The sequence below is a fragment of the Dasypus novemcinctus genome, chromosome 20, assembly GCF_030445035.2.
Source record: "Dasypus novemcinctus isolate mDasNov1 chromosome 20, mDasNov1.1.hap2, whole genome shotgun sequence".
Classification (NCBI taxonomy): Eukaryota; Metazoa; Chordata; class Mammalia; order Cingulata; family Dasypodidae; genus Dasypus; species Dasypus novemcinctus.
This window is the reverse complement of record NC_080692.1, coordinates 35,480,775-35,501,172: the sequence shown is the minus strand read 5'-3', so window position 1 is coordinate 35,501,172 and position 20,398 is coordinate 35,480,775. Positions and strand designations below refer to the sequence as shown.

Below are 20,398 nucleotides of genomic sequence, written 5' to 3'. Positions count from 1 at the left end.
ATCAATATCAAGGGCCTGGTGTAATGGTCTGTCTTTCTTCACTAGGCACTCTTTTTGTACTTGGGGTATTCTTGCTATCCTATTAGAGAATGTATCAGAACTTCCCAGGATGGGAATTCAATATTCTTTTGGTTTTTATAGAAATTATTTAGTTAGTTTGGGAAGAGAGTCTTCAAACATTTGGTGATATAAATTTGAATCAGAAAGAAGATGGTGATATAATTTGAAAATAAGGAACTCAGTTTTGAGCTAAGTGACAATAAGGTCTCCTTTGACATTTCTGGGGCTTTTCTGGAAGGCTGTGATGAAGATAAGTATCTCTGTGGATAGATAGGAGCAAAAAAGTATTCATTTTCATTCAAAATCTGTTTATCTTAAGATTTAACTATGCTCACTTACAGTCTAGATCCCTGATGTAGACAATGTTTACTTTTCTCTCTAATTCACTGGCCCCTCCACAGTTATAGGAGAGTGACTCTGAGTGCAGACTCTTCTAGAAAGGAGAAGTTGATGGCAAGAGCTGCTCTCAAATTCATTTTTAAGGGCAGAATGGCATTTTTTTCTGGTCTGGTGAGTCTCTTAGGGACAACTCTCCAATAGGCTTGGTAATTTTACCACTCCCGGGTTGAAGAAAGCTCCCCCCACCAATATTTGGCCAGGCAGAGAGGAGTCCCAGAGGAGTGGAAGTGAGGGTTGTATATTTCAGCTAATGGTTTCCAAACCTGTCTTCACTGCAGAATGATTTAGGGAGCTCTAAATGCATATTCTCAGGCCCTATCTTAGCACATTATCTCTGCATTGTGGCCCATATTTTTAACAGGCCCCACAGGTGAGTCTCAGGTACTACCTCAGCCTCCAGATGTTAACCTGCTTGGAGAACTGGCGATAGCATGTTACCATGAGGCTCTCCATGACTGTTGTTGGAAGGTACTTGATGATTCTCATATGTTACATTCTAAAGAAGAACTATATGTAATCTTCTGGATAAATTTAAATGTCTCAGGAAAAGCTCTTTCCAAGCATGTAGTTTCTCCAGTGATATCTTAACTATTTTCTCTAGCAGGCTTCTCCCTATGTTGTGAGGGTAGATTTCACCAATGGGCAGCCTAGACCACTTACTTAGGGAGTAGTCTAGGAACTTTGTACTTATTTTTATATACCCAATAATCTTTTCATCTTGACATAGGATCTTTCCTTGTTGTTCTCCCTTCTTAAGCCACCTGGAAAATGAAAACAAATTCCCTCTGTGCAAATAAGGTTGGGAAAGCAAGCTGATAGCTAGAGGGAAATTATTTACCTCATTCATAGTTTTTCTCTTTTGGATCCACTCAAGGGCTCTTAAGCCTCATTCCAGCCATCCTGAGACACTCACAGATGAAATTTGGATTTGGCAGCAGCTACACTTTAGTTACATTCTCACTTAAACTGGAGCTCTGGGTGTGGTTAGAGAAAAGAAATGGAAGAAGAGTTAAACTCACAAAAATAATTCATCTCCTCTAGGTGGTTTCTGTCCATTGCTAAGCTGGTATCGTCTCTTTTCACCAACACCTACTTCTGTGGATCTTGACTTATTTTGGCAGTTTTCTGTACCACATAATGTGGTTGCCATGGAAATGCCATCCAGCATGCTGCAGGCTGTTTCATCCTCTCTCCATCTCTTGATTTCTCTCCAGTGTATCCTTCTCCCTCATATTCTGTCTCTTATACACCCACCCAACTCCTTTTGTAATTAAAGACACAAATACTGTATTTCTCTCAGCTCTTTTGCTACCTCCCTCCCAATCACAATGCAAGTATTTTTAACTTCACATATAATCAAAGCAACCTGATAGTGACTGGAAAAGAGAGAAGAAAACTGACTAAAATGCTAAATTCCTCTAGGTTATGCTAGGATGCCCAAGAATCTGAGGGAATTCAAGGAAGTGTTACTCAAATTAACTTCCCTTTGCTTTCACAGAAATTAAGCCTTTGCTGAGGTTCAGAAAGACTTAACAATGCCATTCTGATTTCCACCTGGACTAATTTTTCATGTCTTATTTGCTACAAAGGAAGAAGTTTAAACTTAACTCTCCATCCATGAAATATTCACTTGTGAATTATCTGCCCTGACCCATAGGTACTTCTGCAGATATTATTATCCTAGGTTATCAAGACTTTGACCAAATGTAGAGAAGATCTTACAATGAATATCTGAATATGTTTAACTTCTCTCCTGCTCTTGCTGGTGAGGGTGGAAGTGGCAAGGAAAGTAACATTGTAGTTGTGTATGCTTAACTATGTGGATATTGAAAAAAGGTTATCCTTTTCCCACCAAAAATATTCTCATTTTCCTCAAAATTTTAAAAATACTAGAAAATAAATAACAAATATTTCCCTTTTATTTTTTAAAATATCTTCTTTTTCAATGTTATAAGCAAATTGAGTTCTATTTTTTCTGTTCCTAGACTAAAAAGTAAATTTATATTGTTAAAGAACTTCCAAGTATTAATTTTTACATATGTTTCAAATACTGCCCCATTTTTAAAATTTTCTAAATGAAAAATAATTTTCAGGGACCCCAGTATCAAGAAGTTTTATTTTCTTTTCTTTCACATGGAATAAATATCTTAGAAGATACAGAAATCATGGTAGATTTGCCTTTTGGTCATTGATTATATTCACTTCTGTCTAAGCTCTCTCTACAGGCTGGGGACCACATGGAGAAGATGGGGGTTTGGGTAGGTTACATGATTCTCACAGGCAGACATATATTTTATGGACAACCATAGTAAGGAGAACATTAAAAGGGTAAATAAACTTAAAGGGCCTGTGCCAGAGTAAGGTCAGTCCTACTTTTTCTTACTTTTTTTTTCTTTCTTTCTTTTTTTTTTTTTTAGAAAAGAGAGGCAGGTATGTGTTCTTTAGAATTTATTCTTTTTTTAAAAAAAATCAAATTATTGGAGGATTTACCTTCTTCCATGAGGAATCAGTACCCAATACCAGTTATGTGTATATGTGTTTTGTGTGTATGACACAGAAGAGGTGAGTGTGGAGTGGGATAGTGGGATGGGAGGTAACAAAGCTATTTAAAACTATTACTCTGGATGCCTGAGCAATCAGTAGGTATGTATTGAATACTTACAACAAACAAAGCACTAATTTGGATTCTGCAGTGAATAACAGAAGAACAAGACTTGATTCTTATCCTCAGTGTACTGCCCACCATGGAAGACAAGATAGCAACACATCAAAAGTTAAATAACACAAAGGGAAAAAATAAGTCAGGTCAACAAAAAATCAAATGTTGAAATGTGGACTAGAGGCTGGGAAGCTCAGGAGAAAGAAGAGAGGCCTTGGATGGTCAGGAAAGTATGGAGAGACAATAATTTGATCTAAATCCATAAGCATGAATAATTGGATTACACTCCATTGAAAGAAAATGGAAAAGAGGCAGGAAAATGGAGGTCCTGTTAAAGGGATAGTGAGATGCCGCCTGGCTTTAGCAAGGCCTCATACAGAGAGAATGAGAGAATTCCAAACAGGTAGATGAGGTCAGGATGTACAGGACCTTGACTGAGAGCAAACATTTTGCTCTAGGAGCCATGGAGTCTTTGGAGCATGCAGTAATAAGCACTAAGAAGTCTTGGTAAGAATAAATGGAAGTGGTACTCAGTATGAGATGATATAAGGCCCAGGAAGGGGCTGTTGTAAAAATCTAGGTATGAAGTAAGTAAGGCCTGGAGTAGGATAATGGCTATAGGAATAGAAAGAAAAGAGTGAATGAAAGATTGATTTTCTAAAGAAAGGAAGTTCTTAAGGATTGATTGGACATGGGAAATTAGGAAAAGGAAGATATCAGAGAAACTTGGGAGAGTTCAAGCCTAAATGAATAAGGATAATTAATATTTATTTATTTTATTTATTTTAGGGTAAGCAAGGGAATAAAGAGTTTATTAAAAAATGAGAAAAGAGATAAGTACACACCCCAAGACATAGGTGTGGGCATGCTCCAGGGTGAGATGCAGGCCTGGTGCCCCAGGTTAGGCCTTTTTAAAGTCTTTCCTTCTCCCCTTTCCTAATGATGGGGCGGGGCCCCAGATGTTCGCTGTTCTGACTGGTTGCCCTACTTGTTAGCCCTTGGAGGGGGGCGCCAAGGGTGAGGCCTTTAGTTTGGAGTCATCCAGGGCTACCAACTGACCTTGGAAAGAGTTCTCAGTGAGTATAAACTGGTTCAAAGAGGGGAAATTGAAAGCAGCTATTTTGCAGGGGGAGATAAAGCGAATTCATTTCAGGACCTAAGAGTTTATAGCAGGGGATGTGCAAGTGGAAATGGCCAGCAACAGATGAAAATAGGGGATGAAAAAGAGGTCAGGACTGGAGGTGTGGGTACTTTCAGGAAGATTTGGGTGATGCCTGTGTGAAGTGAGGAAAGAACAGATAGCGTATACGAAATTTCTTGAAATACCCCAACCAAGGGAAAAGATAAATAAAAAGAGCAAGAAAAGGAGGTAAAGAAGAAGCAGTCATAGATGAAAGAAGAGAACCAAGATAATATGGCATGAGGGGAACTCAAAGGAAAGCATTTCCAGAGGAAAGGGGTTATTGTACAGTATAAATCTGTGGAAAGCTCGAGTGGGATAACTGCTAAGAGTAGAATACGTGTTTGATTTCCCAGATCATATGTATGGTTATGCCTCCATTACTGAGAATAATTGAGGTTAATTGTAACCCCAAATAAATATTTTAATATTATGTCTTTAAGTACAGAGAGAATTTGGACATTCTGCACCAAACCAGGATAAATTTTTTTCCAACTTAACAAAGCCAAATAAATATTTTAGCTCTTGTTGTTTGCCTCTAACAAGAACTCCAAGAATATATTCCTAGACTTTCATAACTGACTTCCTCCCAGAGCATGACCTGAGAATTAATTCCTCTGTAAATCCAGGCAAGCTTATTGTTTTGTGGTTTGTCTCCTGTTTTTTTAATAAGGGAAGTTAATTCCATTTTTTCATATATTTTTGGGTTTGCGCTTGTGAAAGATGACAGATTGACAGCCCCTAGAGACTGGAGTTTTCTTGTTATTCCATGTACTTCTCTCCTGACCAGCAATGTTCCTCCAGTATTTCTCAGGGCTGTGGAGCGCCTCTGTGCTTAGCCCTCTTTCTTGTAGGCCTCCTCTGTAGTGCTGGCATGAGATATGATAAAAAGAACAACAGATGGGCTGCTGGGTGGAAGTAAAAATAATGATTGGAGCCATTCACATCTGAGTTTGGAATTTAGTTCCACCATGTTAGAAGTTGATAATTTCTTTGTTTCCTTCTCTTGATATCATTGTTCTTAGTTTGAAGCAGTGGAAGGAGCTCATGTTTTGGAATCATTCAGAATTAGATGGGTCTTCATTATAATATTTCTATTACCTTAACCATTTTTGTGAGGATTTAAAACAATGTAAAGCACCCAGAACAGAACCTGGCACATGCTCAAAAACATGGTAGCATAGTTAGAGTTGCTTTATTGAGTAACCAGACCAGAAATATGTTAAGGTTTAGAAAACCATGAGTTTCATTTACCTTGGGAAGACAAAACTCTGAAACTGTATGTTGAAAAGGAAAGATGCCGGTCAGCTGATTATGTATATAATTCCAAATGACTGTGGATTCTTTATCTGATTTGATTGGTTCTGAGAATATGGCTCATAAGAGTAGCCAGCTTATTCTTGTTATTCATGTTGTAAAGATGACATTATAAGAGAGAGGGAGAAGTCAAAGCCGCATTGGATTTTTAAAGCTGTAAGAATGGTGATCACATTGCCAAAAGAACTAAGGAATTCAGACTTGGACTTGGTTATGTTAAGTTTGACCTGACAGCAGGACAATGAGGTAGAATGTTCTCATCATAAATAAAGAACTGAAAGTCAGAACAAAGGTGGGACCTGTGATGGTGATTTTTGAAGTCTTGATGTTGGGGTGATTACTGACTCTGACCATGAAGAAATCTCGGAGGGGCAGAGTGTGGGCTCAAAACTGAGTCCTGGGACTTCAAGAGAAAATGAAAAGAAAAGGAGAAAAAGGAATGGCCTGAGAAGTAGGCAGAGAACTGAGATAGTATCCTACTTTAAACAATAAATAAAGGGGAGTCACTGAAAATTTGGAGTGTCAACTTTTAGAAACTCTAAAATGTTAAGGAGAAAGATGGTGGAGCAAATGCTATTGATTTTAATTTTTTCGATCTTGCTTTGACAATTGATGAGCTGTAAGAACGGTTTCAGTAGAATGATATGGGCAAGGGTTAAGGACTGTGGTCTGATGAGAAAATAGGGGGATCATGTGCAATTATTTTTTTTTAAGTTTCAGGAAAACAAATTAGAATATGCAATTACTTTTCAGAGAAGTTGGAAAATGTCTTTGTCACCTGCCCTGGTCAAGATAGAGTTAATAGTATAAATGCACAGTAATTTCAGAAGCATTAAACAGCATGTTTCCATGGAAACATCAACCTACAGAGAGAGAGAAAGAGCTAAGATCCCCTGACAAAGAAGGAACAGCAGAGTTCTAGCCCCCACACAGTACAGCAGGGAGAGATGATTACATGTTTCTCTCAGCTTCCCTGTGAAGATGGATTTGGGGTACTGGGTGCTATCCTCTTGAGGACAAGGAAAGAAGATAATGGAGTTTAGTTTAAGTAAACTCTGGCCTTCACCTGGCTTGAAATTCTGGCCCAAGGGTCAAGCTCATTTTAGAGTATTGGAAAAGATCAATGGGTGTCTTAGCTAAATAACTCTTTAAATACAGTTTATCTTTCTCTGACCTCTCTATTTTAACATAGTCTGAAAACAGCACTATAAAGCACTGTGATCTTCAGTAACACTTGCAGATACTCAAGAAATGTAGAATGTGGGTTTGGCTCATAATCTTTAACCAGCACCTTGCATTAAGGTTTCCATCTAGGTGCATGCTCCATGATTAGATATACATTTACCCTCACTGCTTTCAGATCAGTGATATCCCTTCCTCTGCCAACACTGCTTTCAGTGATGGGTCCTTTCACTTTACCATAGCTCCAGAAAGTTCTTCTAGACTTATGCTCCAGGAGCCACATTAACAAAGTGTTTATAACTAACCTTCATTTCTCTGAGCTTTCTTCACTCCCATTTGCATTTTCTCCATTTCCTTGGGCTTTCATTGGCCCATGGACACCAAAACTTGCTTTGTTCCTTGCGTGATAGAGTTTTGTCCACATAGTAGCTGCCATTCATGAGCGGGTTTTTTGAAAACAGAGATATGTTGTGGAATGAGTCAACAGCCCCCACCACTCCCTCTCTCACACACACACCTGTAACACAATGTAATGATATGTTGCTCCTCTTTCCTAGAGACAGAATCTTTACCCAGGCATTGAGTCCTCTGTTGGAAACCTCCTACTGCTGGAATATCCTCCCTCTTTTGACTCCTTTTCTCCTTCCCATTCAAAATACTTGTTCCTAGAACTCTATACTTACAACTCTGCTGTCATTACAGAGACTAAATCATAAAACCCTCATTTGTAGATGATCATTTCTCATAACCTCCCCTCCCAATTCCTGTAACTGAAGCCATATACTCAATTCATCATATATGTGTTCACCTTTCACCCCCTCCCTCAGTAGAGCTGTTAAAGAGAATTATGAAATTAAGCACACGGTAGCTGCAGAGGGGTTAGGCTGTGTATGGAGAGATTTCCAATGTATTTATTTTCTTGACCACCCAATGTATAAGATAAAGTAGGGAAAGATGCCAGAAGAGGGAAGAACAAATTGGTGATATGGAGAGAGTTCAAAAGGGAGAGGAGAGCCTCCTTATTCTTTTCCCTGATGTCATATCTGGATCACTTTAGATTCTTAACCAAGAAGTTCTTGGGCATATCCACCACAGTTTTTTTCGGATAAGTCTGAAAGTCTACAGGAAGGAAGAGGCTTTAGGTAAGAATCAAATGTCCTAGAGAAATCTTTGCCTGCCATTGGTTTGCTAGTTTGGACATAGCCCACACGTAGTGTTGCCAGCCCATGAGCTAAATTGGGTATCAGAAAGGCAATATGTCACCTTAAAATTGTTGATAGGCATAAAGAAGAAGTAGCAGTGTACTCAGTGATCAGCTAGTCTTGGTGTTTTCTCTGGAAAAGTCCCACTGCTAGTTTTGATTGCCTATATTGGGCTATGCTCCAACTTATTGAGCACCTAATTTGTGAAAGAGAAAAGGAATTTTATTTGGCTTTTTTTTTTTTAAAAAGAACATAATTTTAACTTAAATACCACATGGCAAAATAAGCTTTTAAAAAAATCCAGTGCCCATAACATTATCCAGAAGATTTACTTGGTTCTTTCCTACCGGGGAGTCTCCCCTTCTAACTGCCTGTAGTAGCACATGGGTATCCCACAGCATCGTGGCAGGTCTCACCTACAGCAAAGGTGACTGAGAGTTGTGGGCAAGAAGACAAAGGGAATTCCTTTTCCATTTCCAGATTCTGTTCACAGTGGCTTCAATACAGAACAGCTTTGGTGTTCAATTATTTTGAATGGGAAGGAGAAAAGGAGTCAAAAGAGGGAGGATATTCCAGGAGCACCTAATTAATTGGCCTCAAAGGTGGCATTGCTCGCTCCCTAAGGAAGTGTTATGCCATCACACACAAGCAGGAGTACACCCATCTGAATGGGTTTTTAGAAGAATTACATTAGTCTTCAAGCAAGCACTCTGGGAGGTCAGAATGACAGTCGTTTTGAGGAAGCATTTGTTCTAGACTAAAATTTAAAATCATGGGACTATGAGCTCATCTTTCACTCTTCTTGGGAAGTAAACTTTATATTGAAGTAAGATGATTAAGTGATGCCCTTCTGCAGAAAACCTCACAGGGGTAAGCAGTAGCTATAACTAATCACTGTAAGAAAAACAAATGTGTACCAGCCTTAATAATGTGTGGGTACTGGGAGAATGAGGAAAGTTACTGGACTGGTGATATTGTAGAAAAGAAGAGATCCAGGCATTCGGAAACCTGAACTCTGATCTCACTGGGCCAGCGACTAAGACCAGTGTCCCCACCTCAGTGTGTTCAGCTTTAAGTAAGAAAGCTTGGACTAGTATCCAAAATAACATCCTCTGACATCCAGGCAATGGCAGCTAATTATACCAGCAGCAACAATTATGGCATCTAACATACCATGCTAACCATGTGATAACTACAGATCTAAGTCCCTTATGTATGCTGAATAATTTAATCCTCACCACAGCCTCATGAGATAGGTGCTATTATTATCCACAGGTTTTTATGGCAAAGAAACGAAGGCAAAGAGAGGTAAAAAAAAAAAAAAAACACACACAAAAACTTGAATGATCACTCAACTTAAGAACTGGTGGATTTGCTGTGTTCTTTCTCTTAAACACCATACCACATTGGCTGTTCGCAGATGGGTGTGTGTGTGTATAATACTGCATTCCTTCTCTCTTTGCGTAGCTAATTTATCTGTTCCTCCCTTTTACTTTCTTCCTACTCAACGCTCACCACTAAGCATTTTTTAGTGTTGTTTAGGCTTTTCTGTATATCTGAGTGTAAGATATCTCACTAATGAAAACAAGCAGCTAGGTGTGATCCCAGATGGACCCAACATTAAGTCCAGAGTAGAATTGTTCCCTGGCTGTGGTCTGTCACCTCGACCCCAGTTGGTGAAAGCACACTGATGGGTAGATATGAGGCCATCACAGTTGGTGGCCAAACCACTCAGGGTGCTCATTGGTTTGATGGTTGGCGAGAAATAACATAATTTTCGAGGTTATCTACATCCTTGTATCTAGAGATTGGATATAGCAATCCTTCTCTATTTTATTTCATTTCAGATAAAACTAATTCATGGCATTAAGTTGTGAAATGGAATCTAGATAATAACTCTTCAGTTTTCCACTGTTAGGCCTAAGAGACTCAGAAGACTTTTTCTTTTTAATACATAGTGAATTGACCTATTGCCATTTGTTCCTCAAATGAGTGTTGTTCAGTCCTAACTGCTAGGGAACCAAAGTACAATCCTCATACCAGTAGGAGAGGAAGCACATTAAAGTTATGTAGATCAGTCTTCAAGATACTTTAATATCTCATTAATTTTATACCACTAATTTAGAATTTAAATAACTAAGATATGGGAAATAACTAAACTTGAGACCTTTATGATTTATGAAGAAGGCTTACCAAATAAATTAATGATGTAAAACTATTTCAGAGAGGTTTTCCAAGTAAATTAATGGTATAAACACCATTTATGAGAAAATGTTTAATCCACTTGAAAACAAACTATTTTTAACCTGTCTCAAGTGATTATAAATCATTATTACAATTTGACCTTTAAGTTAATTCTGCCTGAAGTTGTCTACTAGGTATCATTTTGCAGAAATAAGAGAAAGTGTGTCTTGAAAAGATTGTCACACAACTTAGAAACTGGGGGATCCAAGGTTTGCACAGAAATAGGCTCAAAACAGTGGCCTTGCTCTTAGATGAGTGCTTTGCATTGCCTGCTGCAGTATGGATGTGCTCGTGTATATAGAGCAGACCATGTTTCTTCCCTCCTTGCTTACTTATTTTGTTTCTCCTTTTTGTTTTGTTTTGTTTTGTTTTTTCTTAGTAAGCAATTTTGAGCATTATCTAGGCTTTTACGTTCATGTGAGTGTAGGATATCTTACTAATGATACAAGCTCCTGGGTTTGATCCCAGGTGGACCCATTAGTAAGTCCAGAGAATTGTTCTCTGGCCATGGCCTGCCACCTTGACCCTACTACAATGGGTTGGTGCTTTGGATTCATTTCGATAGTTATGAATTTCCACATTGGGAACACAGCCAAAAATTCCTACCTGGTCTCTCCAAACCTGAACATTTAATTTCCAATTTTTTAAATAACTTTTCCTCTTTCCTCCAGTATTGGTCTTTAGTTGGGTAGCTTTTAAAAATTGAAAAAGTCCACTATTTCTTGGGGAATTTTCTAGAGAAAATGGGTATAAGAAATTGCAATTTCAAAAAGGAAACCAGAGAAAGACTTTTTGAAAGATTCTTTGTTTCACCATTCAGATGATGGAGTTCATTAACATAATAGCCCCTGTGCTGATGAAATGAAATGTAGAGATAGCATGTCAAGAAACACCCTTGTAGCTTCCCATATCAGGCAAGGAAGATGGTGTGAATCAATCTAGTTTTCAGACAAGGCAGCTGAAGTCTTTAGAAATTAGGTGACACCAAAGACACAAAGTTGTAGAGTTATAGATTTTCAGACCAAGAAAATTGTGAACCAAGGAAATTGTGAACAAGAGGTCAAGCTGGAACTGTTTCTCTTCATTACTTTGATTTTAATAGCTGGAGAATGGAAACTGAGGGTGATGAAAAATAACCACCATTTTTGAGGCATGGTGGTGAGTGTAAAGAATTGTGGACTGGGAGTGAGGACTCCTGGATCCTGTCCTCAGCCTTGACATCCACTCTTGGTAAAGTTCGAAGTCCTTCTAGACTTCATCTGCTTCAGCTGAAAATGGAGAAATTGGAAGAGATAAGATACTATGTCTCTCTTACTGCCATATGAACAGCCATACAATTTTAAACATCAACTCTTTTGCAAAAATATTAAGGGAAAACTGAATATTGAGGTGCCAGAGCTCTTGGTTGCTTGGAAAACTCTGGCAAGCTCTCCTGGATACCTCCTACACAGAGCACACTGCTAAATCATTGTTTTAGGTGCCAGCATGGTTCAGTGGATGAGCTGAGGGGCATGACCAAAGTCAAAGTGGCACTGGTGCTTTTTACCTCAGCCTGACCCCATTAAACTCCCTGGACTAGGGCTGTGGCCATACAAAGCAAATGGGTTGGTTCTGAGCCCTTCAGGAGGCTCTTTCTCACCAAGGAGTCAAGCAGACAATGAGGTAGATTTTATTTTATTCAATGTGAGTTAGAGATCTATATAGTATGGGGCCTGATGTGTGACCTGAGAATACTAAATTGCACATCTGGAACTCTGAAACAGATTTTACTTCAGTTGGGGATATATAGTGAAAAGAACACTAATTTGAGAATCAAAAGATTTGAGCTTCAGTCCTGAACAGATAGGTCACCTTGGGAAGGACCTGTGTCTGCTCTCTAAAATGAGATTCTCCATGGAGAGTTTCTAGGTTTTCTTCCCATTCTAGCATTCGGAGATTCTGTGTAACATTGGCACTCTGTTAGACAGTTCATCAGGTTTCTTAGAGGTCAAACTACATCTAGAGACAAATCAAGTACATTTTTGATATACCAGTCTTTGATGAGGTTCCCAGGAAATTAAAGTCTTATGGTAAGATCTCCTGAATTTGGCTGCCATTTGAAGCTAAGCTTTCTGACTATGTAATTGAGGATGACATGTTTAGCGAAAACTAGAATAGCGATGGTACCTCTTAATCTTAATTATGGCTTAATCCTTTACCTAGGATTAAAACATGGAACCTTTGAGGTGTTAATTAATATTCAAAATTGACAAAGTACAGTTAGCTCTAAAGGTAACTGGATATTTTCAGTTTTTATGGAAACTTAAATTGATTAATATGGCTAATTGACTTTATCCTCTGAGTATAGAATGCAGTCTCCATTCCTTAGACATATTCCATTACTAGATCTTGTTAAAATGTAGTTAATTAGACTTTTAGTCACTGAGGTTCAAAACAGGACATGTTTCTTACCTTCAGTACTCAAATCATGCTTATATATATTACTTTTCTGAATGTTTCCTGTTATATAACCTTATATTTGTGTTACTTTCTATAGTTTTCTCTCCATTATTTTCTTTTGTCATCACAACAGCTATATCTGATAAGCTGAAGGTAAAATGGTATCTCCATATTACAGAAGAAAAACTGAGGTTCAGAGAGATTGGCAGGTGCCAAGGTCACCTGGTTAGAAGTGACCACATCCCCAATTAATTTTTTCCACTGTTCATCGCCATGTGATTGGTTTGTTCCACTGTTCAAAGGTCATCCTTGCTTAATGCTGCTGTGTATTTCCAAGCTCCTTACTAATGGCTAAAGTTTGGCAAATCACAGGGAATTATTCAGAAAAATACAATGTGAATGATGAGTCTATATGCTGCTGAAGGATGTGAAATGACTTTGGAGAAGAATATCTTGTATGCTATCATAAAATGCTTTAATTTGGGGAGAAGTATAAAATATATGAGAAGGCTTAGGTAGAATAAACTTGCAGAGCTGGGAGATTGTGAACACCCAAGTAAAAGAACAGATTTCTAAGGAAAAACAGAAAGATCCAGAGCAACAATACTAGAGAAATTCAAGTACAGACCAATTACAATATCCATGAGAATGGTTTATTCTTGAAAGTTCAAATTCCTCACTTTATATATCCAATTTAATGCTGTCCCCTTCAAAAAATTCATCTTGAGAGGCAGTATGCTTGTTCCTTTCATGCTGCTTATTACCTAAATTATTTTTGCATACTCTATTTTATAATTGCCTTCTGAAATGAACACTCTTTTTAAAAATATTCTTAATGGTATTTTAGATAAATTCAGAGATATTAAGAGCCATGTTTGGTGAAAAGACTGGTGCTTAAGCCTGTAATTTCTTTCTCCTCCTTTCTTTCTTTTTTCTTTTTTTCTTTTTATTTCAAAGAGATGAGACTAAGTTTTCTGCAAGTCCCATAGACCTTTCCAAGACTTCCAGAAACTATTATAATCAAAGCAGTAATATATTAAAACATATTTTCCAAGTTAATTATCTTGGATGCCTAAATGCTGGTTCATTAGTTTAAAATACTACATCTTGTGGTTTTGCAATTATATAAACTAGAATGAATTCTATAGAGTTTTGGTAGAATGTTGGAATTGATCAAACTAGTGAAAGGCTTTAACAAGTAGCAATGAACTGAGACATGAGGGAGCAGTGCAAGGAATACAGAAGATGCTGTTGAGAGCATGGAGCTGTATTATGAGTGCTATACTTTTATTGGTGGAATGTGTCCAGAAAGAGTAGCCAAAAAGGTAAGGGGAGAAAACTTGAAGCTTTGGCTTACAATAACTACCTAAAGGAATCGGAGATGTTAAACCTGATGTTGCATGTAAGAATCACAGTGGGACATGGGACTAAGGATGTTGGCTTAAATGTTATTTTTGCTCCCATGAACTGTATAGTATTGGGAAAATAATCAAACATCTTGTGCTTCCATTTCCTCATCTATCAGGTTAAAATTATAGAACTAAATGTGCTAATGTCTTCTTCAATTTTAAAAATTGATTTTATAAGGAATCCATGATAAGTGTCTTCAAATACTCAAAGAGATCTCACATGGAATAGGGATTAGACAAAACTGTATAATATCTAAGGACAAAACAAAGGTCAAGGAGTTGCAAGAAGCAGGTTTCAGCTTTATGTAAGAAAGCACTGTCCAGCAGTGAGGTGGACTATCTTGGTGGTGGAGGATAATAAGTTCCCCATCAGTGAAAGTATTCAAGAAAACCTGAGATGATCAATTGTATGATGTTGTAGAGGGAAGCAAAAACTGCAGGAAGTTGCAGCCTGGTTGGTTAAGAAGGTCTCTTTCAGTGCTGAGATTCTATGAATCCATACTGTTTGGATATCTTCTTGTGTTCTTGATTGCATTTGTGAAGCTACAGAAGACCTGAAAATGGCAGACTTAAAAAGCCCAGGCAGCCCTAAAAGCCAGAAGTGGCCTGTGAGTGTTTGGTTCAAGCTACCTAGACATCTTTATAATAGTTAGAAGGTCTTGAATCCTAGCAACCTTGTTGTTTAGCCTGATGTTACCAGAAAGAATCAAAGAGAAGACTTCCAGTTTCACTGAAAGGAAAGACTTAAAAGATGGACTTTTAAACTGCCCCCATGCATTCTACTTCCCTTCATTGTATTAGAGAGCCATTGTTTCCACTCTGGAAGTCCTTTAGCATGGCCACCACAATTACAAGATACCCCTTCCGCTTCTTAGCAGAGATACATCTCACAAGCAGTATCAGGTCCAAGGCTCCAGAGTAGCATGTCATGTGAACACAGAGCTAAGCATTATTGATTCCTTGGGCCATTATAGTAAAGGGACATTAATTACCATCAGCACAGTTGCACTAATGCAGTTGTAATGAGCACGCCTGTGGGAATTCCCAATCAGGGAACTGCTTATCAGATCACAGCTGCCAGCAGGGAAATGGGATGGGCAGGGGGTACCTGTGTCAAGGAGGAAGACAGTTTCACTGGTTTGACTCTAGTTACTTCCAGAGTTTCCACTGATTTATGAACATGTATCCAGAATCCTCTGTGAAATGCTTTCCCCACCCTTCCTTCCTGACATTTTTGGTTCCCTAAACACAATGCAATAACTTTGGTTTCAAAATGCAACTGATGGAGTCAGAACCCTGCCTGTTGGGCTATCTCACAACTCTTGGAAACAACTCTTGGACTGGGCAGGACCTCATCTAGAGTTAAAAAGCATGTGCTTATCTTTAGAGAGTGACCTTAGCTCCATTTGCCAGCTTTCTTATCGGAAGTTGTTATGATACATTCTCACTTCCTTTTCTTGCCTCTACTTCCTCTGCCTTTAAATCCACCTCATGTTTTAATAATAATTGCTAACATTTAATGAGAATTTACTATACTGGAGGTCTATGGTAACATAATTTATCTAATTTGAGCCTTACAAACCTAATGAATTAGATCCTTTTACCCTCCTTTTTTGAAAATGGTGAAAGAACTAGGGTTCACAAAAGCAAAATAATTGGTTCAAAGGCAAGGCTATAGATGAACCTGAACCCAAAGCTTTTAACTCATTCTATTATTTTCCCTATTATGTGAAAACTTGTGTGTCCCTCTTGCATAATCAAATGGGAGCTTGAGGGGTTCCAAGTTATTTAATGATATCTATATATCTACTTACCTATCTTCAACCAACTGTTTTCCTATATACCTATCTTGTTCTTTGTATATCTTCTTCGTACTTTTAACCTTCCTTTTGTTTTATCCTTACAGGTATCTGATCAATGTCACTTTTGAAGGGAGGAATCTGTCCTTCAGTGAAGATGGCTACCAGATGCACCCAAAACTGGTGATAATCCTTCTGAACAAGGAGAGGAAGTGGGAGAGGGTAGGACATGTCTTTGGTAATTCTTGAGCAAATAGAGGAGCAGGGGTGTAAAATTTTACCACATATTGAAGGGAAACATTCCCTTGGTTTTGGTCCCTATGGCAGGGGAGCAAGAGATTAATACTTTGAGAACACAGGAGAAGCCAATTCTCAAAATTACAACTTCACTCTCTGGCTTCTTTGGTTAATCAAGAGGTTGGTTTCTTCATTTGTATTACCATTTATTATTGGCTTTGTTGCTTTCTGAATCCTGGCTTTATTATTTTAATTGAAGAATAGTCATGTATAATATAATCATTTGGTGAAAAACATAATCAGTGGTATAATTGAGAAGTATACAGTATATGGAACCTAACTTATGAGTTGGCAGGTTTGGATTTCCTGTGGTTGCCATGGTTACTATGCTAGACTCTGCTCAGGATCTTTCCCACAACCATTAGAAATTAATTTCTGTGGTACCAGACTGCCTAGTGTCACTTCCTGGCTCTACTGCTCACTAACTTGTCTACTTAGGACCTTGGACAAATCTCTCAGCTATCTGCACTCAGTTTATTTACTCATCTGTATAGCAGGAATAATAATAGTATCCACATCACAGGGTTGTTGTGAGGATTAAGTGAGTATATGTCAAGTGCTTAGTAAGGTACTTGGCACATACTAAGTACTCAATGGGTATAAACTTTTATTATTGTTCTAGATTCCTAGGTAAAATACAAGTTCCTGGGCATAATGCCATCACTGGTGGTTCTTTAAGTATGTTCTTCAGAACACTTGTTCCTTGAGATGCTTTGCTGAAAAATGGGCCTGTAGATAATTAAGGTTGTGAGATGCTACCTATTGCTTCTCCCTTTTAGAGATTCTCAGAACCTATGAGCTTTTGAAAGTTTTGCGGTATCTTACAGCAATAAAACATCTTTCATTTTGCTTAATCTGTCATTTCCCAAATATTTTATCACAGACCCCTTTTCTCCTAAAACTCATATTCTGTGAAAACATGTTGGGAAAACATTGATTTAAGTCAATTTCTACAGACTCCATGGGTCAATTGGTTGAGAACAAGCATCAGCATGTCAGCATGGTTCTGGCTAGAATGGAAACTGAGCCATGTATTTCTAGAGTGAGTAGCCAGGAAAAGAGACCAGAGAGAGACTTTCTGAAATTCCCAGTGTTGTCACAGAGTCCTGGATGGCTAGTTACATGTGTGCACTTGTTTAGCTGGCATCGGTGGCTCTGGTGGTGGAATCCAGGACATCATTCCTTAAAAAAAAAAGAAAAGAAGGCCTCAGTGTGTCACGTGGTTCCTCTGAGCGCTTTCAGCTCTAGGGCTCAGATGATACCTGGTATTCTTGATTAAAGTCACCTCCCTCCACTGAGTTATCCTGTGCTCAGAAATGGCTGCTCCCCTGGCTGCTGCTCTCCACCCCAATCAAGCTGCAGTTCACTTCTGCTTAGAGACGTCACAATTTAAGGAGTGTTCTGGGACCCTCCTGTATCACAGGCACTTCTGCATCTCTCCAGAAGAGCAGTTATTAATAACTAAGACTTCACGCCTGGATCAGAAGACGTTCAGCAGCATAGCTTTGGCGCGGTGGGCTCACGGCTGCTGTCTCAGGGAGGAGGCATCTCCCAACCGTCCTTTCTTAAAGAGAGATTGCTCCCACAGGCGCGCTGACTTCTCTTCCTCAGGCCTGATTCTAGAACTACACCCTCCTCCCAGGGTTGGACCCCTTCCCTCTTTATCAAGTCTGCCTTTATTCTGGCTGGTAAATGTATTCCTTCCTTTTAACTGATCCACAAACCATGTAGCAATTTTTTAAGTGGGGTCTCTTTATGCCTGACCACTGCCTTTATTCATTCAGATCAGTCCTACCCGCAGCTTCTGGAATGTCCTTCCTAAAGCACAATTTTAACTGCATTCTCTCTCTGCCCTAAACCCTCTCAAGGCATCGCTGATATATGGCTTGGGTCCAAACTTGATTCTTCCATTCAAGGCTCTGGCCCACACTCCCAGGCCTGTTTTCTCTTCCTCCCCCTTTCCTAATTTCACCACCAACCTACACTGGGCTCCTCTCTCGATTCTGAGAATGTGCCCCTGTATGTCCTGTCCCCTGTACAACATGTCGCGGTGTTCGCGTTTCCTGGAATGAATTGTCCAATTACACAAATCATAAACATCCTCCGAAACCCAGTTAAAACATTGCTCTCTCCTCCGTGACCGCTTCCTCGATCTCTCACCTTGAGAGAACCCCTCACTCCCTTGATCCCATAGTCTTCGTCCCGGAGCTGGTACAGCCCTCATCATATTTGCCTTGTACCAGAGTTGTGTGTATGCATGCTTCTGGAGGGCAGAGGGGATGTCTGTACATTGTTGTGTCCTCACAGCACCTTGAAGAGTGCACTGTGTAGCAGTTCAACAAATGTGTGTCGAATGGATGAGAATCATTCCTTACTAAAGGAATCTAAAATATGTCAAGAATCCAAGTTTATGCCGTTGCACTCAATATAATAGCTGGGTTTTATTGGGGGGGGGGTAAAATCTTTATGTGGATTGGGTTATTGTAAATGATACTTTAAATGTTCTAAAGAAACTTGCTGTTTAAAGGAATTACATGCTGAATCTTTTTTTTATAGAACTTTGGGGTTGGGATCATAGCACAGGACATTTTTATGTTGACTTGGTAAGTCAGGGAACATTTCTGAAGAGAGACCTTTAGGGTTCTTTGAGGTCACAGAGCCTCACAGCCCCTAAACTTGGAAGCCCTTGTTAGGGTTCCCTTGTCTGCAGGGAGGGGTGGCAGGGAGCAGGCACAGCTCTAGGACATCTCTTCCACTCCAACCCTGGCCCCACGTTCCCTCCTGTAGCCTCAGCATTCCTAACCCTATTCCAGAAGGTCTCCTGTGGTCCGGCGAGGATTTGGTTCCTACTGACCCCTGTGGGTGAGCCCCAGGGTGAAGACTCTGCAGTGAGGGGGCCAGCACTGGAGAGAGAAACAGGGAGGACCCCTGGACTTGTGGCGGGAGAACGAGCTGAGAGGCAGGAGCTGCAGTTTCTAGTCATGCTTTTAGCTTTTCACTTTTCTGGATCATTCCTCATCTCTAAAATGATGACGTGAGACTAGGAGTACTTCTAGGGCCCTTTCCAGCTCTAACTTCTAGGATTGCAAATTCACACTGTAAATAAATAGGAGTTAGAATGGTGAGAACTGGAGCATACCAAAGGGGTCTGAGTTTATTTTTAAGGACGGTAGCTACCAGGGCATATTTGTCACTCTTGTCATGTGGATAAATATCTCCCCAGAAAGGCCTTCTCTGATGAAACAAGCTAAAGTAGTCACCCGGTTACTCTATCACCACCGTTTCTTTTAATCTTCTTCATGGCACTTATTTCGTATTTTGCTTACTTGTTAGCTTGTTTATTGCCTGCCTCTTCATGCCAGGAGGGAGGCTTCGTGGGAGCAAGGACCTTGCCTGTCTTGTTCACCTCTGTAATCCTTGCCTTTAAGACGAGCGCCTGGCTTGTAGTGAGCACTCACGAGATCATTGATAAATAAATGAAGACTCTGTATGCTTAGGAGAGTTAGAAGATTGTGCAGCCATTTGGCGTCTGCCTTAAACCTCTTCCATTTGAACAGAAGTGGTTGGCTGAAGAGAGCCTGAGAGCAGGTGCATTTTGCAGCTCTGAAGTGAGTACTCCGAGTGCCAGCAAAGGACTCAGGGGGACATCTTCACTGAAGCTCAACCTCCAGTGGAGGCGTGTGCTAACAGTTTTTTCCCAGGAACCTAAGCTTGAGGAGATTCATTAAGTTGTTGGTATGAACCATTGGATGGGCTTTGCAAAATATTCCTTCCGGTTTTCAAAGAGTAGTCTCAAAGCTATAATTGTGCGTATCTGGTTTCCTCAAAAAGACTTGAAGTCAAGGCAAGATAGTCTATGGGACTACACGTGGCTTTGGAAATGAGAGAGAATTGAGTTCAGTTCCCCGCATGGCCACTTAGCTGTGTAAACCTGGGCAAGGGATTCATATTATCTGTGTCTGTTTCCTTTTTGTAAAATGAGGTTTTACATAAACCTGGTGAAAAAATTAAGTGAGATTTTAGCATAAAACACCAGCTAATAGGGCCTGAAACATTTGTCGACAAATGTCATTTGGCAGTTTCTACTTCCCTTCTGCAAATTTTAAAGTAATATTTGTACTTGGTAGAAAGGCAGTTGGTACTAAAGGGCATCCAGTGAGAAGTATGTCTTCTCACCTAAAATCCTAAGTGTCTGAGGTCCCCTCCTCAGA

General features: G+C 39.4%; 1 protein-coding gene across 2 annotated transcripts in view; it reads left to right on the top strand.

Annotated features, from left to right (window-relative positions):
* The window catches only part of GRIN2B (glutamate ionotropic receptor NMDA type subunit 2B), a 475,047-nt gene that overhangs the window by 334,482 nt on the left and 120,167 nt on the right, over positions 1-20,398 (top strand). For both annotated transcript variants that reach the window (XM_058282823.2, XM_058282824.2), the window contains one exon: positions 15,998-16,112. In XM_058282823.2, coding sequence (XP_058138806.1) covers positions 15,998-16,112 — 115 coding nt within the window. The remainder of the gene's footprint in view (positions 1-15,997; positions 16,113-20,398) is intronic.